This window comes from Trichoderma camerunense, assembly GCF_050948025.1.
Source record: "Trichoderma camerunense strain CBS 138272 chromosome Unknown V8C40scaffold_21, whole genome shotgun sequence".
NCBI lineage: Eukaryota > Fungi > Ascomycota > Sordariomycetes > Hypocreales > Hypocreaceae > Trichoderma > Trichoderma camerunense.
This window is the reverse complement of record NW_028145349.1, coordinates 472,230-496,669: the sequence shown is the minus strand read 5'-3', so window position 1 is coordinate 496,669 and position 24,440 is coordinate 472,230. Positions and strand designations below refer to the sequence as shown.

The 24,440-nt window shown below is 51.8% G+C and overlaps 7 protein-coding genes across 7 annotated transcripts; 5 read left to right on the top strand and 2 right to left on the bottom strand.

Annotated features, from left to right (window-relative positions):
- The first annotated feature begins 22 nt into the window (after positions 1 to 22).
- V8C40DRAFT_256062 (Zn(2+) transporter YKE4) lies at positions 23 to 1,770 on the top strand. Its single transcript, XM_083218195.1, has 4 exons — positions 23 to 244; positions 357 to 979; positions 1,042 to 1,348; positions 1,447 to 1,770. The coding sequence occupies exons 1-4, from the start codon at positions 104 to 106 to the stop codon at positions 1,630 to 1,632; spliced, it is 1,257 nt and encodes a 418-aa protein (XP_083068714.1). The 5' UTR covers positions 23 to 103; the 3' UTR covers positions 1,633 to 1,770.
- On the bottom strand, positions 1,701 to 5,701 carry V8C40DRAFT_256060 (uncharacterized protein). The gene has a single exon (XM_083218194.1). It carries the CDS (start codon positions 4,952 to 4,954, stop codon positions 2,243 to 2,245), a length of 2,712 nt encoding a protein of 903 aa, XP_083068713.1. The 5' UTR covers positions 4,955 to 5,701; the 3' UTR covers positions 1,701 to 2,242.
- A 2,320-nt stretch (positions 5,702 to 8,021) lies between these two features.
- On the top strand, positions 8,022 to 10,358 carry V8C40DRAFT_256053 (Alpha/Beta hydrolase protein). Its single transcript, XM_083218193.1, has one exon. The coding sequence runs from the start codon at positions 8,512 to 8,514 to the stop codon at positions 9,658 to 9,660; it is 1,149 nt and encodes a 382-aa protein (XP_083068712.1). The 5' UTR covers positions 8,022 to 8,511; the 3' UTR covers positions 9,661 to 10,358.
- A 1,161-nt stretch (positions 10,359 to 11,519) lies between these two features.
- Positions 11,520 to 12,764, bottom strand: V8C40DRAFT_256049 (glycolipid transfer protein domain-containing protein). Its single transcript, XM_083218192.1, has 4 exons — positions 12,380 to 12,764; positions 12,248 to 12,306; positions 12,052 to 12,170; positions 11,520 to 11,985 (listed from the first exon to the last, which is right to left on the bottom strand). Exons 1-4 carry the CDS (start codon positions 12,525 to 12,527, stop codon positions 11,691 to 11,693), a joined length of 621 nt encoding a protein of 206 aa, XP_083068711.1. The 5' UTR covers positions 12,528 to 12,764; the 3' UTR covers positions 11,520 to 11,690.
- Positions 12,765 to 14,112: 1,348 nt separating this feature from the next.
- V8C40DRAFT_256047 (uncharacterized protein) lies at positions 14,113 to 17,042 on the top strand. Its single transcript, XM_083218191.1, has 2 exons — positions 14,113 to 16,593; positions 16,687 to 17,042. Exons 1-2 carry the CDS (start codon positions 14,268 to 14,270, stop codon positions 16,899 to 16,901), a joined length of 2,541 nt encoding a protein of 846 aa, XP_083068710.1. The 5' UTR covers positions 14,113 to 14,267; the 3' UTR covers positions 16,902 to 17,042.
- Positions 17,043 to 18,859: 1,817 nt separating this feature from the next.
- V8C40DRAFT_277552 (BRO1-like domain-containing protein) lies at positions 18,860 to 22,081 on the top strand (the record flags this gene model as incomplete). Its single annotated transcript, XM_083220973.1, has 4 exons — positions 18,860 to 19,137; positions 19,218 to 19,647; positions 19,757 to 20,908; positions 20,978 to 22,081. 4 exons carry the CDS (start codon positions 18,860 to 18,862, stop codon positions 22,079 to 22,081), a joined length of 2,964 nt encoding a protein of 987 aa, XP_083068709.1.
- Positions 22,082 to 22,961: 880 nt separating this feature from the next.
- On the top strand, positions 22,962 to 24,039 carry V8C40DRAFT_256040 (RNA ligase/cyclic nucleotide phosphodiesterase). The gene has a single exon (XM_083218190.1). It carries the CDS (start codon positions 23,223 to 23,225, stop codon positions 23,967 to 23,969), a length of 747 nt encoding a protein of 248 aa, XP_083068708.1. The 5' UTR covers positions 22,962 to 23,222; the 3' UTR covers positions 23,970 to 24,039.
- Positions 24,040 to 24,440: the final 401 nt, after the last annotated feature.

The following is a 24,440-nucleotide window of genomic DNA, read 5'->3' as shown; positions in this document are numbered from 1 at the left end:
GTCTCGATTAGGCGATTCATCACTCGACAGCAAATCATCATCTTTTTTCTTTTTCTTCTTCTTTTTGTGCGATTGAAGAAGGAATTTCAGGCTGTTCGACGCAATGGCTCGTAGCAGCACCTTCAGGACTTTGGCTGCGTCATGCGTCTTCTTGCTGGCAGCCTGCGCGGCGGCATCGCAGATCAAGGGAGCCCCGGCAGCCATCGAGAGTCTAAGCTTGGAGGAGCTTGATAGCCAGCTTCAGGTATGTTTGCAGGATATCTAGATAGCTGCACCCTCAGCTGTTTATGTGGAGGAAAACACACAACACCCATATGGCAATGCTAATGGAAACCTTCTCTTCTTTGCGCGTCTAGACATGTCCAGTCATCCAGGAACTCAACGCCGCCAAACGGGCGCATTTCGAGACTGCGCCGTCCTCCTTCACGACAAAGCTCTTCTCCGTGCTGTTCCCCGGCTCGCCCGCCGTCAACGCCCTCCTCGCCACGCTGTACATCTCCGGCCCGCCCAACTTCCTACTCGCCCTCGTCCCGACCAATATCGACCCCTCCTCGCTGTCCGTCATGGTGGCCTTTGCCGTAGGAGGCCTGCTGGGAGACACGCTCTTCCACCTGCTGCCCGAGATCTTTGTCGGCGAGGACGAGCCGGACAGGGCGAGGTTTGTGCTAGTCGAGCCGAACCGCAACCTCATTCTCGGATTGGGCATCTTGGTCGGCTTCATGACGTTTGTGGCCATGGACAAGGGCTTGCGGATTGCGACTGGTGGCGCTGGACATGATCATTCGCACGGACATTCGCATGATGAGGGACAACATGCTGTGAATACGGATGTCGGCATCTCTACTGGAGCAAACACGCTCAAGAACGAGGCTAAATCACGAAAGACGAAGAAGAGTGACAAACAGACCCCAGTTGACGAGTCAAAGCAGCTCAAGGAGATTAACCCCAGCGTAAAGCTAGGAGGCTATCTCAACCTAATGTGAGCCATCTCAATGCTCTCTATCAGTCAGAACATCAGTTAAATGCTAACCCCCTCTCCAGCGCCGACTTCACCCACAACATCACCGACGGCCTCGCCATGTCCGCCAGCTTCTACGCCTCCCCCACCATCGGCGCAACCACCACCGTCGCCGTCTTCTTCCACGAGATCCCCCACGAGGTCGGCGATTTCGCGCTCCTCGTCCAGTCCGGCTTCTCCAAGCGCGCCGCCATGGCCTCCCAGTTCGTCACCGCCATTGGCGCCTTCATGGGCACCCTCATCGGCATCGCCGTCCAGGAGTTTGGGTCCGGCACCGGTGGAGATGGTGAGAGCATGGCGAGGAACGCGGGGCTGTGGGGGACGAGCCTTGTAAGTTTCCCTCCCTTTTTTATCATTTTCTCTCTTCATGAGAATTATAGATCTTCTTTGAGGTTGGTTATGATATTAACGTGTGTGTGTTTTGTTAGACATGGGGCGACATGTTGCTGCCCTTTACTGCCGGAACCTTTTTATACGTCGGCACCGTCGCCGTCATCCCGGAACTCCTAGAGACTGGCCCCAACAAGATGCTGGAACTACGCAAGACCCTGACCCAATTCACAGCTGTTGCTGTGGGCGCGGGCATCATGCTGTACATTTCATGGCACGAGTAAAGAAATCTACGCTGGAGGGGCATATATAGAATAGAGACACTAGATATGTCAAGCCCATATGGCTTTATCACCATTTAGACACCTGGGCGTATCAAGCAACGTCCTAACTCAGCTCTAATATAACGTGTACGATGATAAGACTCAAAATGGCGTCAACTTGAAGATGTTGGGCTCAATAACTGTGCATCATATCCTATTCATCAAATGTAATGAAAAATAAAAACTACTCATAACCAATGTTTAAGTCGTTCCTCCTCCTAACCCGGTATACCATCCAACAATGAAACAGTCCACCATCCCATCTATACAAATAGCCTCATGCCCATCCCATCAGTGAAGAAGAAATAAAAAGAGCAAAACGTCGGTATCTTGAAGAAAAAAAGAAAGCAAAACAATGAATATCATGCACAATCCTCAACAGTAGTCCCTCCATCTCTCTCCTATACCATGCAAAGCAGCCAGCCTTCATTCAAACTCCACAAGTCTCATTTCAATAGACATGGTAACTTTGTTTTTAGGTATGCTTCTTTGTTGTTTTTTTCCGAGTTGAGTTTATAATTTAAGCTTTTGGTGGTATCATTTGGTATCATTTCTTTCATACGAGCATCCCTTAATCCTGGAAAAACTTGATGACTTGCTGCAAATCTCTCAAGCCGACGCCGTGCTTGGGGTAGCAAATGTAAACCTCTTCACCAAGGGCACCAAACTTGGATCGGAAACCAGCCTTTCTGCGCAGGCCAAGACTCTCGACAATGGAACGGTAGGTCGTGGCAAGGAACTTGGCCCGGATGCCGTGAAGGTGCTCGCCAGGAGTCAGCTTCTCCGACACACCGACACCAAACGTCACCTGTCCGGTGACACACGACAGCGCGTGCTCAATGAGGACCTCGATGGCGCCGTTGACGGCTCCGGGGAAGTCCAGAGCCCACTTGACCTGCCAGCCGTGGCGAGGAGACAGTTTGGCCAAGACAACCATGGCGTGCACCTTGCCGTCCTTCTCGGCGGCAAAGTAGCGACGGTGCTCCGGGTCGACCCAGGGGCGCACCTCAGTCAAGTGCACCTGCTTGCCCTTGCGGTTGGCCTTCCAGGCCTCAATGGCCGGGTCGGCGCGCGAGATAAAGTCCTCGTCGGGCTTGACTTCGTGAATCTTGACGCCTTCACGCTCGACTCTGCGGGCCTTGGGTCCGCCAGCCGGGCTCTGGTGTCTCGCGGTATCGACACGCTGCTCCTCGGTACAAGACAAGGTTCGCCAGCCCATGTCGTGTGCCAGAATCCTTTGCACGTCGTACGAGACAAGCATCCACATGGGGACAAGGCGGAGCTCAGTCACGACGTACTTGACAAACGACGAGATGACGTCCTTGTACTGCGACTTATCGCAGAGAGGATCGCCAGTAATCATGGCAAACTTTTCCTGCTTGACAAATCCAATGGCAGCGCCAGACTTGTGTCTCCAAATCTCGAATCGCTCGTCGAGCCAAGAGGTGTTTGAAGCATCGCCATAGTTGGCAATGAGCTTCTCGACCGGGGGAGTATGGAGTGCGGCATACTGCTTGGTGGTATCGGCCTCGGGATGGGGCAGGCCGGGCTTGCGGTCGGGGAGGGACTTGGGGTCGCGGTAGAAGAGCGAGGCGTTTCGCACATCTCCGAGCTCGAGCATCCAGGTCACGATACGCTCGAGACCAAGACCGGCTCCAGCGTGGGGCGGCGCGCCGAGGTCGAAGCCGGCCAAGTATTCTTCCATACCCTCTTCGGCAATGCCGGCGGCAGACATGTTGGCACGCAGCTCTCCGGCATCGTGGATACGCTGACCACCGGAGCAAATCTCCTGGCCGCGGATGAAGATGTCAAAGGATCGGGTCCACTTGGGGTCTTCGGGGTCTTTGTGGGTATAGAAGGGTCGGGCGTTTGTGGGGAAGCGGTCCAGCACGTAGTAATCGGTGTTGTACTTCTCCCTAACAAGCTCGCCCAGTCGGATCTCGTCAGAAGTAGAAAGATCCTCCTCGGGAGCCTCACGGCCGTCGTCTCGGAGCATCTGGAGACCGTCTCGGAAGTCGAGAATGAGCGTCTCGTCCAGATACTTGAACTCGGTGCTAGGCCATCGCTGCTTGAGGACCTCGACCTCGGGCATGGCGTAGACGGCCTTGAAGACGTTCTTGAGGAACTCATCAAGCACCTGGATGACCTCGTGGTAGTCATGCTCAATAGCCATTTCAATGTCCAGACCGGTGTACTCGGTAAGATGGCGATGAGTGTTTGAGTTTTCGGCACGGAAAACAGGACCAATCTCATAGACACGACCAAAGTCGGCAGAGACGGACATTTGCTTGGCGAGCTGAGGGCTCTGGGCCAAGAAGGCCTTGCGACCAAAGTAGTTGACCTTGAAGACGGAGGCACCGCTCTCAGTGGCAGCGGGCTGGAGCTTGGGGGTGTTGATCTCTACAAAGCCGTAACCCTCGAGAGTGTCACGGAACTGGCGAGAGACCATGGATCGGATGCGGAACAGGGCCTGGTTAGCCGGGTGTCGCAGATCAAGAATACGCGACGACATGCGGTTGCGCATGGCCTCGGGGGGTCTGTAGACGCTGAAGGGGGCGCTCTGGGCCGGGTTAACAAGCCACAGGCCATGAATATCAACCTCAGCGTGGGAGACGGTGGCGGATCGGACAGGCTCGGGGGGTGCCTTGAGCACACCGTTGATTTGAAGCAGCGATTCAGCAGGAAGTTTCTGCACCCATTGGACCATTTCCATGTTTTCTCTAGAAAGGACACCCTGGATGGAAAAGGTCTGGTCGCGGAGAAGGAGGAAATCGAGGGCCTTGGAAAGCTGACGCTGGGTGTGAATGCGGCCACGGAAGTTGACCTCGGTGCCGATGGGCAGCGAGTCCAGCTCGGCGATGGTGTTGAGCTCATAGGGGTGCGTTGGCCAGTCTGAGCCGCTGCTGCGCACGCTGTCAAACGACGTGGTCGAGTTGTCCATGCTGGATCGCGGAGAGCCCTGGGCCGACCTACGACCGCCTCCCTCGTTCATCGACGCCAGGATCTGGCGCGTAGCCTCGCTGTGGACGGCCGGAGCAACGGGCGAGCTGGGGATGGACAGTGACGAAGCCACAGGAGTGGCAGAAGTGGGCGTGGCATTCATCATGTACTGATGGTAGCTGTTGCGGTTAGAGCTTGTGCCGCCATACGCCTTGGGGAGGTGATCGCGAGGCACGGAACGGTCAGGGCTTGCCCGTCTGCTGCTTCTTGTGCTGTTGGAGCGCAAGGGGAGGCCAAAGGCCGATAGAATGGGGGAGTTTCTCCCGCTGTCGGTGCCCGGCATGGTGATGTATAAATATGTATGAAGATGACGGGCTGGTTTCGAGCGTCTCTTGGACTGAGGGACTTGAGTTCCGTTGGTGACGGAAGTACTAATAAGACGTAGCCCCTGGGGTTATCGCCGCCGAAAACCCGCAGAATCGCTGAATTGATTGGCTGCACTGGTGATTTGCAGGTTTGCGCAAGGAACGAAGGAACTGCAAGTGTGGCAACGGGCAACTGAAGTGTGACTGTGGGTGGGCAGCAGTTCCAGTTCCGCTTGTGCTTGTTCGCCGTCCGGAGCTCGCGGGGTTGCTTGGCGGGGTCGCAATCAGTCAAAAATCAAACCAGCAGATGCTTGCAGCTGACTGGGGCTCTCTAATTGGTGCGGCGCTACGGTTCCCCTTCTGGAGTGATGATGTTATCGAAGCCCCTGCCCTGACAGCTTTTGCGTCGTTTTTTCGCCTTCGCTGTGATCGCTTCACGGGAATGACGTTGGACTGAATCACGACCGTCGTTGACGCGACAGCTGTCAAGTGGTTGGTTGCTGGAAGATCTGATTTGATTCGCCCACGGGAGCTATTTTTGGTTGTTCTGGGAATATTAACCGGTAGTTGATATCTCGAGGGAGGGGTGGCTAGCACCAAGAAGAGTGGAAAGAGAAGCAAGTTGAAATTTGCTTTTATGCTTGGAAAATGGATCTGTTTCCTAATGCTCCGGGGTATTTCATGCGCGAGTCAACGGCAGGTTGGAGAGATGGAAAGAGAGGAGGGGAGGCGACAATGGCTCTTACTGAGGCTGCTCAAGCCTTATATAATACAGACAGCAACTTCAGAAAGGCTCTAGGGGGTGCAAGTGTCTCTGACCAGGGTGACAAGACAGGAAAAAACTCGAATCCCTCGAAACAGCTAAGCAATACCAAATCACAGACTCAGCAACGACCAGACGCAAATGGCCGGGTGCCGAACCGAGCTACGAGGCCTCGACTTGCCCACTCCTCGGCAACGCTCGTGAAGCACTCACTCAGAGATACAGTAATGGAACCCAGATCTCCACCCTGCGACTTTAGACTCCGCCCGAACCCGACAGCCTATCCGCCTAGCACGTTGGACGCGGAATTATCAGTGTCATTGGGTGGCAGCTGAGAGGGGGGACCGTGTTAATTCGCTGTTGGAAGCCATTAGTTAGCCATTATCTAAGCGCATGCATGCAGGATTCTGGCGTCCATCCACAGTAAGGTTCCCAGGATCCATGGATCCATGGATCTCTTCTTTTTTAGGCCCTGGTCGGCGCTGGGCTGGCCTGTGAAATTCTCCTCCCTTAGCTCGCGCTTTCGGCCGGCACTGCTGCTAGGCACTTTCTATCCCGGCGTCACACGACGGATTCAACGCTGTCTTAGGCGACAATCGGGCAGCCGCATTCAGCGCGCGGGCGACGGACTCTAGATAGGGCGCGAGAGGGCAGAGTAGAAACCGGCCTGGGGTGCCCCAGCTGAAACCGCTTGCACATGATGAATAATGGGTTACAGGGAGGTATCAGCGCATATGCAGGTGAAATTCTACAGTCCTGCATGGCCAATGATGTAATTGAGTCCTCTTCTGCCTCTTCAGTCCTACCTACACGGACATCAAGTAATCTATTACGAAGGAATTCGGTGATAGCAGCAATGGACCGCTCTCGCGGGTACCTTTGCAGTTGGTACGCGTACCTGGGAAGACGCCGCGGCTGCGAATTGCATTGCTAGTGCTGGCGATTAGTTGGTAGAGTGACATTTTGCAGAATTTTCTTCGGTTGCCGCCTAATACTCGTACATACACGCATACAGTAGGCCTACAGTATGAAGCACCCGCACACCAACTTGGAATGCTGACATGAGAGATTTGCGAGCTAGCCAACCACAAGCCAGTCAGAGGGCTCAGAACATCTACCGGGCGTTCTTGATCTCTGCGCTACTCACTTGCAGCGCAACAGGAGAATCCTCTCAAAGGCTTGGCTATGCCTTATCAGGGCGTTGCTAGCACAGCGAGGTACTACTGTACTGGGCAGATGCTGCTGGGACTGCAGGATTGCCGTGCTGTACAGCCGCCGAGGTCGGGCACCTTGTATCTGGTATCGCGTGGGATGAATACATTGGTGTCAATATTCACGCATTCAATGTCTGGTGTTACAGCATACGACAATCATTCAAGCAACGCACTCTGCTATATTCAATGTTTAGTAAAAATGCTACATATTTCGTATGATGACGTCAAACTCTGTAATCTCATAAGGCTCTCAAGGCCAAGACGGGACCACAACAAAAGACACATGGGAATCTGCATCGATGCACGGGCCCGGCATCGTGCGATCAGGTCGCCAAGCACTCCATCATATGAGCAGCGTCCAGGTCCAGGATCTTTGTCTGCAGCTCCCCCCAAACCCGTCCGACGTCATGGCAGGTCTGTGCTCTCTTTCTCTTTCCAGCTTCTTCTACGGAGCCCGCTGCCGGACCCATGCAAGAATTACGGAGTAGCCTCTCCGTTGTTACTGGGGCAGGGTTGTTTGCTGCACTACGACTGCACGTAGTATCGAATGCTGATGGCGTCTGTTGCCCAGCTTTCTAGAAGTTCGTATCTCGTACTTGGAAGACAACTGAAACAACTTACAATGAACTGTGGCCCAACAAAATCTGCCAACAGTGAACCCAATCGCCTCGCACATCCATGGCCCAGCGCCAGATCACAACCACCAACGTCCATCTCTTCTTCAGCCCATCCAAACCATCCAAATAGTGTCCCCAAAGAAGCTTTTCGCCGATCCCATTGAACTCTGCTAGCGCCAGTCCCGACGCTGCCGAACCCGCTTCCGTCTCTCGTTGCAGCGTCTCCACGAAATAGATCAATCCATCCCACCAGCTATTAGTCCGTTGTTCCATTGGCATGGGCACTGCAGCCATTGTTGGGGGTTCCATGCAAGCCATTTCCCTTTTTCTTATTTCGTCTCTACTCCGTAGTCCGTACTGTAAGTTAGGCTCTGTTTTTGCATCTCGCGATGGCCATCCTACACACCTTGGCATACTGTATTAGGCCGTTAGATAATAACTTAGTAATAAGCCCTAAAGGGGGAGCCACTTGGACTCGTAGAAACAGGGCAAAAACGATACGGTACCTGGACTCCGCATTCCCCAAGGTATATCAACGACCTCGGGGTACCGATGACGCGTTATCCAGACTGTAGAAGAACAACGGCAACGTGGCAAAACACAGCACAGTCGGTTCATCATCGCCATCTCACTCAAGTATTCGCCTAGTACCTCATCTCATCTTGCCTCTTCCATCTAAGCCGTACCTTTTCCGTGCCTCGTCTCGTGCGCCACCCCTCATCTGATCAAAACTTTTTTTCCCTCCTCCTTTCCATCTTTCCATCTCACTGGCTTCGCTCCACGCCCCTCTCTCCTCCATTCACCCCGCCAGTCTCATCTCATCCCCAGCACAGCCAATCCGCGTTCGCCCAGCCTTTCCGCAAGTCTGGCTGTATAGCAACCCAAATTGTCCATTCTCTTGAAATAGAATCGAGGCGGATGACCCTGAGCGCGCCTCCCACATGGAGATCGTCCCGGAACACATCAGGAAACCGACAGTCCCGGAGCCGGATGACTATGTCAACCCTTTGGAGGCAAGTTCCCGCTGGACCCTGAATGCGCGTGCTCAGGCCATCCGTTATGCGTCCAGCCTCGGCTTCAGCATCGCCAACCGCACTGAGCCTGCGGCTCCTACGCCGTCCACCGAGTTCTGGGTTGACTCGACGCTCGCCGAAGCCAAGGGCCCCAAGAAAATCCGCGTCGAGGTTTGGACGCCGCCGCGCCTGGCCATCGGGCCTCGTGCCTGTGTCGTGGCCCTCCATGGAGGTGGATGGATTCTCGGCCAGGGCACCGACAATGCGCGCTGGGCGTGCGCCGTCATGACCTCGCTGGATGCCGTCGTCTTCACTGTCAACTATCGCCTGGCCCCCAATTACCCGTTCCCGACGCCCATTGAGGACTGCGTCGATGCCATCTTGGCGATTGCGAAACGTGCCGCGCAATTTGGCATTGACCCCAATCGTATGATCCTCTCGGGCTTCTCCGCAGGGGCCACCACGGCCCTCTCCAGCTGGCTCATTCTGAAAGAGCCGGCGCGCTGGAACTACACGCTGCCATTCGCCGTCCCTCGCATCACCGGTCTCGTGCTCTTCTATCCCGGCCTGGACTGGACAATCAACAGGGCAGACAAGAGGCTTAGTTGCGCCCGTCCCGATCTCACCTTGTCCAAGGGCCTGACAGACCTCATCGATGCCTCATACGTCTATCCTGCCATTCCTCGTCATGATCGCGCCGACCTGAGGCTCTCCCCGGGCCTGATGCCGGATGATCTCATGAAGAATTTGCCGCCCATCCACTTGTGCTTATGCGAATATGACATGCTTCTCGCCGAGGGTCTCCGCTTCGCAGAAAGATTAAAGTCCCTGAAGAAGACGGTAACCGTCCGTGTCGTCGCAAAGGAAAAGCATGCATGGGACTGCCCCCCGCCAATGGTGCAAAAGGAGAGCGTCGAGGTCGAATATGGAGAGGCGACTCAGGCCATCGCCAATTGGCTAGGTCAGGAGCACGACACGGACAGGGAGTCGATGCGGTCCATGAAGACGAAGCGCTTGCGGATCCCCCGGCCTAGCTTCCTGGCCCTCAGGTCGAAATCAACAATAGGGCCCTTTTGAGTACGCTCCTCTGATTTCTTTTTTCCTTGATTGGAAGCCTGTAGCGTTCCGGTTTTTTCCTTTATTTTCCTTTATTTTTCGCCATCCTCTCTGATTACATCAGCTATTCCGCATGCTGGGTAGACAAGAATTAGTAGACAAGACAAGAGAAGAAGAAGTGCATGGGGCAAGGTTACACCCAGGAGAATGCTACTGTATTTAGCGAATGGTTATTTCTGGCGTTGGGGCATGCATAGAAGCGGCGAACTGGAGAAACCCCGTGTTTATACGATATAAACGGGAAATGTCTGACAAGATATCAATGTTCAATTTTACTTTCATCTTATCTACAAAAGCTGAATATACTCGATTATCTTATGTCATCACTAGCCATTCTTAATTCAACTCAAAAGTCTATAACGAAAACCCTCAACACCTCCGAAGAAGTAAGAAACAAGTAAGAAGAGAGATGGAGTAGGTTCAATTTCTCACGCCTCTCATTGCTCACCCCCCTCATCACATCTCTTCCTCATGCAAGCTACCGGCGGTCACATCCGCGGCGTTAAGCATGAATAGCCATTGGATCAATACTTGACATGCCTTAATCCTTTCACTTCCACTTCTATTCCACGGGAGCCGGAAGTCAAAGTGGATTTTGGGTGATGCGGGTCAAAGCACGTGGATCAAAGGTCCAATGCCGGGCGTGAGCCATGTGCCGGGATCGATTGGGTATTTTGCTTGGCACGATCCGCCGGAAGGGCGCCCAACGACAAAAAAATAGTCGTGAGTACATGAAGTGCTGCTATTCGTTGCAGCACAGTATTGATATAGAGGGGGGTGGTCGGAAACTATTTTGTGGTGCTCGGCTCGGAAGGTTCGGATAGGCTATCGGGATCACGGGCCCATGAGCACGAGGTGGCTTGAAGAGAGATGTATGTGATTTCGAGGTCAAGTTTAAGAAGTTTGGAGATTTGGTGAATGGAATGCGGGTTAATTAGAGTGCTTACAAGGGGGATGGCTTGAAGGGAAGATGTGCCGGAGGATGAAAGGGGGGTGTTGTTTAAAAATGTAGATGGAGGGGGGTGGTTTTGGTGGTTTGGAGTTGTATGACTTTGAGATGCCTTCACGTGGGGGAGGAGATGTAGACATGTGATGCTGTTTTAGGGGTGTTGATGGCTGTTCCGGAAGGGATTCCTAGATGGGCGATTGCTTTGGCTGAGATTGGTGAGATGGGTGCTAACCTGGAGGATGGTGATGGTGGAGATGGTTGCATTTCGACGACTGGCTTTGAAGAGCGATGGACGTGGGTGTTTTCATTGTGGATTTATTGCAATGATCTGCTGATGATTTGGATTTTATTCATTTTACATGCTATATAGCGATCGGAATTTATGTAGAATAATATATGTAATCTAGGTTGATAATATGTACTGGCTTGCGATGTAAAATCAATTAAATAAATGGATTTATGCCACATCTTTTGGATTGAGCAGGTATTGGCGATTTAATATATTAACAATGTTTTTACTATTCTCTGTCGTATGGTATAATATATTCACGTTTCTCCGTACATGGTTTTTTTGAGTTATGCCCATTATGCAAGTAGAATTACTATCAATGCCGGGCTTTGCGAGATACAAAAAGCATCTGTCCTCGAGTCCAAGTCTCGTTTACACTAGAATAGTATGAACGATAGATGAGCTACTCATTAAACATAGACTAGCAGTTTCTTGGCCTACATCCGTGTGATACCGAGGCAGAGCTTAGCCAAAGCTGCCCTATCACGACTCTTATGCGACAGAGCATCCATCCACTATCAGGTACTTGCTAGATCCATTTCACAGTAACAAATATAATAACACTCTTAGGTATTCAACAGTACCTCTTAATCGCATTATGTCAAAGGACACGCAGCTTTCAATTCATCTTCAAGACGCTAGTATATTTGACCCAGCTAATAATAAGATATACTCGCCTCATGTCGTTCCTTCGTAAAATTACTAATATGTACTAGAACGTGCTAACAAGGCCGCTTGAATTGCCAGTCAAATTTACCACTTAGCCTCCTTGCTCTCAACAAAGCCCTTCAGAATGCCAACAATCTTATCCAGAGCGGCCAGGTAGACCCTCAGGTCAGTGGAGACCTTGTCCTGGTCAGCTCCGAGCTTGGTATAGAAGTCGTTGCGGTAAGGGCAGGCGCTCATGGCGGCGCTGAAGACGGGCTTAATCAGGAAGCTGTGGTGAGGCTTGAGGGTCGAGCCATAGGCGTTTCGGAAGGAGTCGGCAAGCTCCTCGGAGGGGTTGGCGACGTTGGCGCTGAGGGCAAGGCAAGTAAACTCGAGACCACTGATTCAGGAGGCCATGGTTAGCGACACGACTCTTCAAATGGAGGGACAAGGTTTAGATACGTACCGGACAAGCCACAGGAGGCCCTCGGTGGCAGTGTGCTTCTTGGTCTTGAGCTCGTTGCGGACGAGGTCCTGAATGTTCTCAGACTCGGCGGGAGCGGCGAGCTGACGCTCACGGAGTTTCTAAGTGAAGCCAAACACGTCAGCTACTGAAGATGCATCCGATTGACCAGCTACTCCCCTGGGAGCTTAACACATACCTTGACGTTGCCAAGCATGTCGTTCTTGACAGGAGAGAAAGCAACAGAGCCCAGAACATCTAGACGAGCACGATGGTTAGACACAAAGCTCTCTCCGGTGCATTGGGACGTATGGACGCAGCAGAAACCTACCAAACATGGTGGTCAGGGACTCGGCAGCATCGAGGAACTGGGTGGTAGCAATGGCATTGCCCTTTTCGGCATCAATGGGCACGTCGACAAAGGACTGCTTGAAGGTGTGGACGATGGTGGCGCCCTCGGGGATGGCAAGAGCAGACATGATGAATTAGTTTTTGCTTTTCTTTTCTCATAGAATTCTTCTAGATGGTTTGGCAAAACAGGACAGAGACGAATTGAAGCTGGGGAAAGGAAGAGAGAAGTTGAAGTATCAGGTCGTAAGTCGGTGAATGCTCAACATTGTGCTTGGGAGCTGGTGGGGGCAAGAAGGCTCAGGTGGGGTTTTGGCCAGGTGTCTCAGGAGAATGCGAGAAAGGGGTCAAGGGTCAGGGAGTTTTATGGGGCAGGTTCGGATGTACCTTTCCGTGGCTGTACCGGCAAGGAGGTACCTACGTGCTAAGTACGAGTACATGCAACCATTCGATATACGAGGTTTGGCTGCTTGAATTCAATTCAGTGACCTGTTATAAAGACGGTGAGGAGTGAGGAGGTTGGTAATTGGTAATTGTATTGGTACTCAATGTACAGATATGGTACATGCATGTAACTTGGGGTAAGCAATGCCGTTAAAGTATTCTACAGTCAATGCTTGAACCAGATACTTTGGCCACGATGGGTCGCCAATTGGAACACGTCCGTCCTGCTGCATGTGCATGTACTCCGCATTTATCGAGGCATGGCATTGGTTTCACCAGATCGCTACCACTGCTTGGAGGCTTACATAAGGCAATTCAGTGCAGTGTCGGGCTCGCAGTGGATCTTCTTACGCGTCAGTTGAACGCATGCGAATTATGTATGATCAAACCGGTACTCGTATATGCCACCACACAGTTCATCGCTTGTTTCGATGCATTCTTTCCCTGGAATTGAATCCAGCGGTATCGAGATCGCCTCTTTCCCCCTTTCCTTTTAACTATGTTTAAAGTTGGAAGATTTTCAGTAAATCTCCATCTCATCTTGCCTCCATCCGCACGTGCCTTGCGCATGGCTTGAGGCATCTTGCTTCTACCTATGCAGCTAGCTCAGATCTTCCGAGATTCAGCTTTCAAACAATGAGATCCATTCGCACACTCTAACATTATTCATATCCATTAGTTTAATACTAAATCAACAGCCGACCCGAGGAGATAGAACAAACAATCGATCGCATTGATGGCTACGTCACCTTGTCCAGCTGCTTTTCTTTTAGGTAACCTCCAGGGTCCTTGATAGTCATGACGTCACTATTCCTCTGCCGCAATAAGGCAGCCCCTCCGACTCAATCAGCCTCCGAAACCTGCCAAACAATATTATTCTGTGTCACACAACCAAAAAAAACTTGAATAGTTAGCCAAGGCCATATCAATGCAGCCAAATAGACGTAGCTGACAGAAATTGGCTTTGCATTAGCTGCCCATTTCACCAATCTGGAGCCACGAATCTCTGTTTTCATTCGATATCAGCCCCGTGGCGCCGCCAACATCTGCCTCCAGCTGCTCCCCCTCTCAAAGGAAGCTGTGCTACCCGATGATGTGCAGGGTTGGTTCAGCTAGCTCTCTTCGGGTCGATCCTTCGTCATGGTCTCATCTTGTCAAAGTCTGCTGAGCTTGGACCCCCGCTTCCTTGATGGCTTCGTCTTGGCATAGCTAGCATTCCAGCTATATAAACCTCCGTATATTGTGCTTTATTATAACTTCTCCATGTCGTCATGCCCTCGTGAAACCATTGAATTGCTTTATGACCTTTTAATCGTCTTTTCTACGGCCACTTCCTCAAACCGTGACGTTCATTTCCAGCTCGTGTTCTTGCACAAAGCCCCTACGGCCGAACCAGTAGATTTATTCCATCATTTTCAGCAATCGAGATGGCTGCCCCAAAGCCCGCACAGCATAGTGGACATGGTTTCCACGGCTTCATGGACAACTTGAAGGGCAAGCTCCATGATTCTAAGCTAAAAGACGCCAAAGTAGCTGTAACAAACAAGAAACATCAGATTGGAAAGTTTGGCAACCTGTTCAACAGGGACCACCGACACGACGAGGCGCACGAGATTCGCTGCGATAACAAGAGAACCAAGATCTGTGCCTCTCACCGTTTCCAGTCATACTTCCCCGAGCGCGAAGGAAACCTTGTCAAGTGGTATGTGGATGGACGTGATTATTTCTGGGCGGTATCGGTCGCTTTGGAACAGGCCAAAGAAACCATCTACATTGAAGACTGGTGGCTCTCGCCAGAGCTCTTCTTGAGGCGGCCTCCACATGAGAAACAAGAATACAGGCTCGACCAGATTCTGAAAAGAAAAGCAGAACAGGGAGTCAAGATCTATGTCATTGTTTACAAAGAGGTCGAAGCAGCGCTTACATGCAATTCCGAACACACCAAACATGCCCTGCAAGCGCTCTGCCCGAAAGGCACTCCAGGATACAACAACATCAATATTATGCGGCATCCGGATCACAATGTGCTCGAAAACGCGGCAGATATGACAATGTACTGGGCTCACCACGAAAAGTTTATCGTCATCGACTATGCGATTGCTTTCATCGGCGGTCTCGATCTCTGCTTTGGGCGATGGGACGCTCACCATCATCCGCTGTCAGATATTCACCCAGATGAGGTGAAATCAGAAGTTTGGCCTGGTCAGGACTTTAATAACAATCGAGTCATGGACTTCAAAAAGGTCCAGGATTGGCAAGACAACGAACTCAGCAAAGCAGATTACGGTCGGATGCCCTGGCATGACGTCTCCATGGCTGTCATCGGCCCTTGTGTGTATGACATTGCCGAGCATTTCGTTTTGCGGTGGAACTTTGTCAAACGTGACAAGTACAAGCGCGACGAGAGATTTGACTGGATTATACTAGAGGGCCGTGAAGGTGAGGACGAGGATTTGATCGGAGTACAGCGGCCAAAGTATCCTCAGGGTGACTATCTCAGACATCCCCTGAACCCTCTGAGCACCAAGAATCTGCTCGGTCGAGGCACTGTTAATGCCCAAGTCGTCAGATCCAGTGCCGACTGGTCCAGCGGGATCCTGACAGATCGATCTATTCAAAACGCATATGCAGAGGTTATTGCCACCGCGGAACACTATGTCTATATTGAGAACCAGTTCTTCATCACTGCTACCGGCGAGCACCAATCCCCAATCCGCAATACCATTGGCGCGGCCATTGTTGAGGCTGTGGTTCGAGCAGGAAAAGAAGGCCGGAAGTTCAGGGTCATTATTATCATCCCTGCCGTTCCAGGGTTTGCAGGCGATCTTCGAGACGATGCAGCCTCTGGCACAAGAGCCATCATGGATTACCAGTACAAGTCAATATGTCGAGGAGAGCACTCCATCTTTGAGCAGATCAAGGCTCAGGGAGTCGACCCCACCAAACACATCTTCTTCTTTAACTTGAGATCCTATGACCGCTTAAATAAGACTCCGGCCATTCATGAAGCGGAGCAGAAAACGGGCATCAAATACCAGAAAGTCCAGCGAGCTCTGGCTGAAGAGATCATGGGCGAAGGAATCCACGGGACGTCTGATCCGATAGAGAACGAAAGAGACAACCACATGGGACAGGAAAAAGAAAAAGAAAAAGGCCGCAACGAGGCACTGCAGGCAAAGGAGATTTTTGAAAAGGCCAAACCCAAGGAAGAGGTCCAGACGTCGACTTCTGTGGCGCACCACGCCATGGCCGACCAAGAACCTCTAGAAGACGAGCCATGGGCAGACCCAGAGTCCGAAATCAAGAACTGGATCCAGGAGGAACTTTATGTGCATGCCAAGCTGCTCATTGCCGACGATCGAGTCGTGATTTGTGGTTCAAGCAACCTCAACGATCGCAGTCAGATGGGAAATCACGACAGCGAACTGAGCATTGTCATGGAAGACACGAATATTGTCAGAACGACGATGGACGGAAGGCCGTTTGAAGCAGGATACCATGCAACGACCTTACGACGATTCCTTTGGCGAGAGCATCTCGGTCTTTTGCCACCACAGGACTTTGATGCCAAAGATGATATCAACGCTCAGCCCCCTAGTGTCGAGCCCGAGAATAACGTCTACGATAATGATGAGAGTTGGAAGTTTGTAGATGATCCGCTGGGTGAAGAGCTCTGGGATCTGTGGACAAGTCGAGCAGACAAGAACACGGAGCTCTTCCGCCACCTCTTTCACGCCGATCCGGACGACCACAGTAAGTTGACTTTTCACCTTTTCACAACTTTGTTTTCACAGTAAATGAAGAAATAAAAAGGCAAAGATATCACAAGCTAACCACATGAGCTAGTCAAAACATTCGACGACTACGATCGATATTTGCCGCCTAGGGGCGTCAAGTCGGGGCACATTTTCGACCAGTTCATGCCGCCCGAGGAGGCGAAGAAGAAGCTGGCGCAGATCAAGGGGCATCTGGTGTGGATGCCGATGGACTTTTTGAAGGATGCAGAGATGGCGGAGCGGGGACTCCAGGTGAATTCGTGGACGGAGAGTGTGTATACTTGATTGCATATATGTGAAGAGCTGTCTTTGCTTTCTTTTGCACTCGAGGTATAGCTACAGGTAATGAGTAAAACGGGAGCTGTAATGAATGAATGGTTATCTGTCCATCCATCCATCCATCCATCCATCCCATGAAAGTTATGCACCGCGGCGCCTAAATCGTACCTTCAGCCACAATCGATGCATCATCGACCAATGCTTGTGAATTTCGTGCATCTACCAGAAACTCCTTTGCCGAAGCGCGGCCGCATATTCGGTCGCATCAAGCAGGGGGGACAAGCGAACATAGCCCTACGCGAGAAACTCCTAAAGTAAGTAAAGTAGTAGCAGAAGCTCTTTTTTGTCACAGGCCATTCATCTCGCTCGATGGGCGTGAAAAACAAGAGGACACGAGATTTTGGGACACAGTTAGCGGCTTGCGCTTGTGGACTGGAAGCGCCGCGGTGGTGGCCAATGGTAGGGGCGAGATGGTCAATCACACGCATAAGCTTGGGTGACATGAGGGTTCCATGATATGGGTGATGGAAAGGAAAGGAACGGTGTTTGACTCAGAGGGGACTTTTCGCTTCTCCCCCTCTTTTTGGATGTTTGGATTGAGCTTGGCTTTTGGTTAGTGGCTGTTTTTGGCAGGAGGTGAGAGTTGATGAAGGGTGTTTGTGTGATGAGGTTGAGGTTGAGTCGGTGAAGGTTGAGAGGGGACGGTGAAGTTGAAGCTGGAGAATCAGATGAAAGCTGAGTATGTGCTAGGCAGATGTCAGTTGGTGTCTTTTGGGGGATATGATCAAAAAAATTGGCAAAGAGGAAGAGGTAGAAGAAGAAGCAAAAGTATAGCGCATCCTCTAGCGCTATTGCTGGATTAGCTGTTGCCATCGTCGAGTCTACGATCTTCATAGTTGAGGCTATACTCGTAACATCCTTGTACCTGAACCCTTGTTTCTTTGATGCCCAAGCAGGATTTGACAGCGGCAATTCACTCAGACCCGTCAAATCTAGTTACAGAGTGCGTCTACCAACATGCCCATCCATCCATATCTATATATTCATATATAAGTATTATGCTTCTTTTTCTGTTTCAGCCTCTCCATCCCGTGCATGTCGGCCCGTCGATGTGGTGTCTTCAGCAACCTGCAAGAAATGCTTGATTCATGCTGGTCCAGGGGCCCCCGCCAGCCACCAGCCGCTGTAGCGCCCCGCAGTGGCTCTGGTTACAGCGGTCTAGCAGTACCTAACAGTACCTAACAGGCGCCGAGCCCCACGTTGGTTGCCCAAACCCAATCCAGCGGCTATTCCTGAGCCGTCAATGGCATCACCAGAGCAGCCCGGCAAATCACCAGTCGTCCATGCCAAAAGCATGCCAAAAGCCCTGGTATGTTGCTTTAAGCTTTTTTGTCTTTTCTTCTTCTTTCGCAACCTTGATTTTTAATTTCGTCTGCCGTGCATCAAGAAATTACACGCATCTCCATCGACTCATCTCGATCTGATTACTGCTCTCTGCTCTCTGTCGTTGTCGCAGCTCTCAAGCAGAGACCCCGCTTCAGAAGCCAAAATCAACGACCACGAGATAGTACAAAGGCAGAGGTGTCACCAAGCTTAGGTAGCAGCTACGAACTAATCTTACGTTGCCTCCACACAACACACAGCTCGAGACACGCAAGGCTACTACGCAAGCCTCTTCGCCTTCGACCTCGAGCTCGATCCTTCGACTTCGACCCAGCTGGGCATACAAACGGCACCGCTGCTTACAGCTCCCACTCGTTCGTTTCTCTCCGCCACTTGTGCCGCTACTTCTCTCCCCATCTTGCCAGCAACCAGCAGCATCTCGATATCCCTCTCGTAAAGCTTTGTCATCGCACCGCATTGCTGCATCCCGCTGGCCGTCTCTGCCCTCCGCGCCGCCGACGCGCATGCGACCTGCTGGCCGTCTCAGCCTTGGCCATTGAGTCTCCCGCCAGTCGCACAAGATGACGCAGTCCCCCATGATAGCCGCGCCGCCCAAGGCCACCAACGAGATCGACTGGGTCACGCCCTTGAAGTCCTACATCCGCGACACCTACGGCGATGACCCCGAACGATATGCCGAGGAGTGCGCGACGCTCAACCGCCTGAGGCAGGACATGCGAGGTGCGGGCAAGGAGAGCATCACTGGGAGGGACATGCTCTACCGGTACTATGGACAGCTGGAGCTGCTGGACCTACGCTTCCCCGTGGATGAGCAGCACATCAAGATTTCCTTTACATGGTGAGTCGCCATGCTACGACATATTCGGTATATGTCATCCGTCTGAGAGATGCTATGCTAATAACAAATCTGCTCAACAGGTTCGACGCATTCACCCACAAGCCTACGACGCAGTACTCGCTCGCATTCGAAAAGGCGTCCGTCATCTTCAACATCTCGGCTGTTCTTTCCGGCCACGCTGCCATACAGAACCGAGAAGACGACTCCGCACTCAAAGTTGCCTATCACTCGTTCCAAGCGTCGGCCGGCATGTTTACATATATAAACGAAAACTTTCTGCATGCTCCTTCATTCGACCTGAGCCGAGAGACTGTCAAGACATTGATTCATCTCATGCTTGCCCAGGCGCAGGAGATCTTTTTGGAAAAGCAGGTCAAGGACCAGAAAAAGGCCGGCTTGCTGGCTAAGTTGGCATCGCAGGCTGGATATCTCTATGGGCAGGCCGTTGAGGGTGTGCAGGAAAATGTCACAAAGGCCATATTCGAAAAGGTCTGGCTGGCAATGGTCCAGGTAAGCTGCACATTTGCCGGGGGGATATGTTACCCTGCATTCCACATCATTCTTCGAGTCGAGTATGCAACGAGATGGCTAATCTAGAAACAAAACCACATAATTACAGATCAAAGCCAATCTTCTCAACTCCATAGCGCAGTACTATCAGGCAATGGCAGACGATGAGGGTGGCCAACATGGTGTGGCGCTATCACGACTCCAGGTCGCTGACGCCCTAGCCAAGGAAGCTGACCGATTAGCAAAGAGCTTCCCCAGCACTCTTCCGTCCAATGCCAATCTCGGTGCTGACTGCAGTACTCATCTACAAGAAATCACAAAGCGACAGTGTTCCGCGGTGCAGGAGCGGCTACGAGAGGCTGTCAAGGACAATGATTACATCTACCACCAGACAGTTCCTCCGGAAGCGAGCTTGCCCCAGATTGCCAAGCTACCTGCCGCGAAGCCGATTCCCGTATCTGAGCTCTACGCAGGCCAGGACATCCAGCGCATCACCGGACACGATTTGTTCTCCAAGATTGTACCCATGGCGGTGACTGAATCTGCGAGCTTATACGATGAGGAAAAGGCGAAGCTGGTGCGGGCCGAGACGGAAAAGGTGGACACTGCCAACGGCGAAATGGCAGCTAGTCTGGACTATCTACGACTTCCTGGGGCATTGCAAGTGTTGAAGGGCGGCTTCGATCAGGACATTCTTCCCGACGAAGATTTCCGGCAGTGGTGTGAAGACGTTGCCAATCACGAAAACCCAGTGAGCATCTTTGACTTTTTGCGGAGCGAGAAGGAGTCTATAGTGTCTACTCTGGACAAGAGCTCCAAGCAGCTGGATATGGAGGAGAGCGTGTGCGAAAAGATGCGATCCAAGTATGAAAATGATTGGAGCCAGCAGCCCAGCGCACGCCTCACGACGACCTTACGGGGAGATATTCGCAATTACCGAGAAGCTCTGGAGGAGGCTAGCAGGAGCGACGGCCAGCTAGCCGCGAAGCTACGCCAGAACGAAGCCTGGTTCGATGAAATGCGGGACGCCGTCGCAAACGGGCAAGTTGACCAGCTCTTCTCAAAGGCGGTTTCTCAGGCCAAGGGAAGGGGTAGCAACGCGGTCAGCCCATCTGGAAACGAGCCTAACCTGCTCGATGCCGACTTTGACGAATCTGGGCCGTCGGTCGTGGAACAGATTGCACGGGTCGAGGATATCCTCAAGAAACTCAATCTCATCAAGAGAGAGAGGAACCAGGTACTCAAGGATCTTAAGGAGAAGGTAAGAAGATTGTCTCATAACACCCCCAATGTTGTTTGGAGACACTTGATTGATGACAAACGAAAACAGATCCACACCGACGATATTTCACAAGTCCTCATCCTTAACAAAAAGACAATAGCAAACTATGAGCAGCAGCTCTTCAAGCAGGAATTGGAAAAGTTCAGGCCTCATCAGAACCGTTTGCTCCAGGCCAACCACAAACAGTCGGCGTTGATGAAGGAACTCACAGCTACATTCAACACTTTGTTGCAGGACAAACGCGTGCGGGCCGAGCAGAGCAAGTATGAATCCATTCAGCGACAGAGGCTATCGGCAATTGGCAAGTATAAGCGTGCCTATCAGGAATTCTTGGATCTGGAAGCTGGCTTGCAGAGCGCAAAGAATTGGTATTCGGAGATGAGGGAGACGGTCGAGAGCCTTGAGAAGAACGTGGAAACCTTTGTAAACAACCGGAGGTCAGAGGGCGCACAACTACTCAACCAAATCGAACAAGAGCGAGCATCGAACAAGACGCAACAGGCAGAGCTGGAGCGGGAGCGGCTACGAGGCCTCATGGAGCGCATGTCGATGGAACCTGGGCAGCCAGCGGCACCACCCAAGCTTCCCTCGCAGAGGCCAACACCTGCACCTCTGATGCAGAAACAAAACTCGGCCTCTCGGTATGGGCAGGGTAGCGGCAGCAATAGCTATCAGGGGCAGTTCCAGATGCCTACATCGCCGCCACCAAACCAGCAGAACTTTCCTGGTTACGCCAGCCCTCCTCCTCAAAGCACATTTTCTCAACCTGTATATAACCCGAGCACATACGGCAGAAACCCTGGTCCGACATCACCGCCTCCGACTCAGACCTCTTTCAGTATGAATGTCATGAGAGGCCCTCAATCACCGCCGCCAACACAGACATCTTTTGGACAGCACCAGGCTTACAACACATATGGAGCGTTACCTGCGCAACATCAGCAGCCACTGCAGCAGCAACAGCCCCCTCAAGGATATGTACCTCCTGGCTTCGTCCCGCCACCACCTCCCCCGGGCCCTCCTCCGCTAGGCCCTCAACAAACTATTCATTTCGGACAGCAGGACTATGATCCCAATCAGAGCGCACAGCCTCGGTCAGCTCAAGCACAGCAGACACATGATCCTTGGGCAGGGCTGAACGCATGGAAATAACGAACAACAGTGCTGTTGATAGGGTTAACTGCGCAGTGAATGCCCTGCGACGGTTGGTTGGATGATAATGTGAACACCTGGTTTAAAAAAACACGCAGAAGAAACAGGGGCAGTTTGAAGGATAATGTCATGCTGCAGGACGGAAACTGACTGGGGGAAGAGGGGTGAAAAAGAGACGGGCAAAGGGATAGAAGTATGTATGCTGATGGCATCAATAATATGTTTCTCTCTTTTCAAACTCTATTCTTGGGTATAGATGGCAACGATGTATTGCGAGAAATTCCAAACGGGCTGGACCAATGGTCTTGATACTTAATTCCTAGTACTAATAGCGGCTGCCATTGTATGCCTGGTTCGTCTTCGTTTACGGACGTGCATAGGGTCGTAGCTCAATGCGTATGCCCTTGTTCTCACGGTCGATCTAGGCAAAGAAGCCGTCAAAGCTACAGCCGAACGTGACTATAGAGTTATCGAAGAACACTCGTGTGTTGCCATTAAATACAGTAGAAATGTTGTTCGGCAAATCGAAGAGAGTCGTCGAGGGGATAATTGGTGAAGAGACATCTCTAGAGGCTATATTGAATTCCCTTGATTAGAGGGCATCTTGAAGGATAGAGGGGACTTAGTTGGCAAAGTGTTGGGATCCAGAAACAGGAGAAGGGAATGCTATAGAATTCCCATCTCTCTAGTATCAAGGATCTTGAGCAACCCTTCATAGCTCAGCTAGTTAGATCTTCGTATGCAATGCTTTGGTCATTCCAATCGGTCAGCATCATCAAGTCATCACTTTGGCACGTGGCAGCCGCATATGCGATCCGTCATTCTGCCTCTTACAAAACCCCGTACCTGGCGCTAAGAAAACGCCGGCTTCGCATCTCCAAGAGAACATTCCCAAGCCAACTCTTATCTCTAGGCGATGGGCTTATCTCGAAGCGACGAGCATTTCAATGGAGACATTCATCGACCGTCATCTTGCATCCCACGTGCTTCTTATAAAGGCATGAATTACTATCAAGAATTCTGCAAAGATGTGACGTGACGACGCTCTCAATTGATGCATTTCATTCACATCTCTTTCAAGCTCTCAACCCTGCTAGCCACATATCAATTGGCATCACATCATCACATCGTTTAAGCAACAATGTCTACCACCACCACATCAACAGTCACCACGACTGTCGTCACGCCTCAACGGCCACTCTATCCCATTGGCATCCCCGAGAAATTCTCAGCCGACGGAGTTGTCCAGCGCTTCCCAGGAAACACCACCGTCTGCCATGTCCCCGCCGACTCTCCTCTCCAGCCCGGCATGAACGCCCTCCACGCCTCTCTAAGCTCTCATCCTGTGCTCTCCAAGCTCGTCCATCTCTTGCCAAAGCCTTCATGGCACATGACCGTCGTCGACGGCGTTCGCGACACGGAATGCGAGCCCGGCATGTGGCCTCCTGGAATGGAAAAGCTTCCCCTGGACGAGTGCACCCGCGAATTCTCCAAGAAGCTGAGGGCAGTCGGCCTGAAGCTGGAAAGGGAAGGTCTCGCACCGCCGTACAAGATGCGAGTCCGGGGCTTTGATCCCGCTGTTATTGGCATCGGGCTTGAGATTGAGGGAGCGAACCCAGAGGAGGAGAAGCGCTTGAGACGGCTGCGAGATAGAGTGAGCGATGCGCTGGGCTTCAGGGCGCCGAACCACGAGACATACGGATTTCACATCACCATGGCGTACCTGATGAGGCACATTGATGGCGAGAACAGGGATGCGTTGAACGAGGTGTTTGCGCAGCATTTGCCGGCGCTGCAGCGGGAGTTTGACCTTGGGCCGCTGGAGTTTTGCACGTTTGAGAACATGTATGCCTTTCACAGACTGTTTTATCTCGGGGAGCAAGATTAGATATATTCAAAGTTCTTCTTGTACACATAATTACTTATACACATACAATCTAATATGCTCTTTGAATGCACCCACAGACCTGATCACGATTGATATACGTATTCCAACTACAGCTCTCCTCAGTATCAATTGTCTACGAAATAAACACCCTGTTCATCTCATCATTCGTTAATTTTACACAGAACCTTTTTTGGAAACCTAATTCAATAGCGTTCGACAGCCAGCTCATAGAACCCATGAGAACTACCACCAAACAGTTACGACACAGTCTTACACGATCTCGAGTCATGTTAGCTTCCACCAACACAATTTACCCGCCAACTCTAAAAACATAGACAAAACAAGTCCCCCAAAAGTCCCTTTGCCTAAATACCCCCCCCCCACGCCGGCGGCGGAGGCGGGGCCTACGTGGACGCGCGGCCCCAGCACGGCAGAGCCCCTGCAGCAAAGAAAGGAGCAAAACCAACAACA

Excerpts from the sequence above, each read along its gene's own strand:
- V8C40DRAFT_256062 (XM_083218195.1), top strand. The coding sequence starts at position 104 with ATGGCTCGTAGCAGCACCTTCAGGACTTTGGCTGCGTCATGCGTCTTC. Across the intron at positions 245-356 it reads AGCTTGATAGCCAGCTTCAG|ACATGTCCAGTCATCCAGGA; the intron begins GTATGTTTGCAG and ends TTGCGCGTCTAG. Across the intron at positions 1,349-1,446 it reads GGCTGTGGGGGACGAGCCTT|ACATGGGGCGACATGTTGCT; the intron begins GTAAGTTTCCCT and ends GTGTTTTGTTAG.
- V8C40DRAFT_256040 (XM_083218190.1), top strand. The coding sequence starts at position 23,223 with ATGTCTACCACCACCACATCAACAGTCACCACGACTGTCGTCACGCCT.
- V8C40DRAFT_256049 (XM_083218192.1), bottom strand. The coding sequence starts at position 12,527 with ATGTCTGCTCTTGCCATCCCCGAGGGCGCCACCATCGTCCACACCTTC. Across the intron at positions 12,307-12,379 it reads GTCCCTGACCACCATGTTTG|ATGTTCTGGGCTCTGTTGCT; the intron begins GTAGGTTTCTGC and ends GTGCTCGTCTAG. Across the intron at positions 12,171-12,247 it reads ACATGCTTGGCAACGTCAAG|AAACTCCGTGAGCGTCAGCT; the intron begins GTATGTGTTAAG and ends GGCTTCACTTAG.
- V8C40DRAFT_256047 (XM_083218191.1), top strand. The coding sequence starts at position 14,268 with ATGGCTGCCCCAAAGCCCGCACAGCATAGTGGACATGGTTTCCACGGC. Across the intron at positions 16,594-16,686 it reads CGCCGATCCGGACGACCACA|TCAAAACATTCGACGACTAC; the intron begins GTAAGTTGACTT and ends CACATGAGCTAG.
- V8C40DRAFT_256053 (XM_083218193.1), top strand. The coding sequence starts at position 8,512 with ATGGAGATCGTCCCGGAACACATCAGGAAACCGACAGTCCCGGAGCCG.
- V8C40DRAFT_256060 (XM_083218194.1), bottom strand. The coding sequence starts at position 4,954 with ATGCCGGGCACCGACAGCGGGAGAAACTCCCCCATTCTATCGGCCTTT.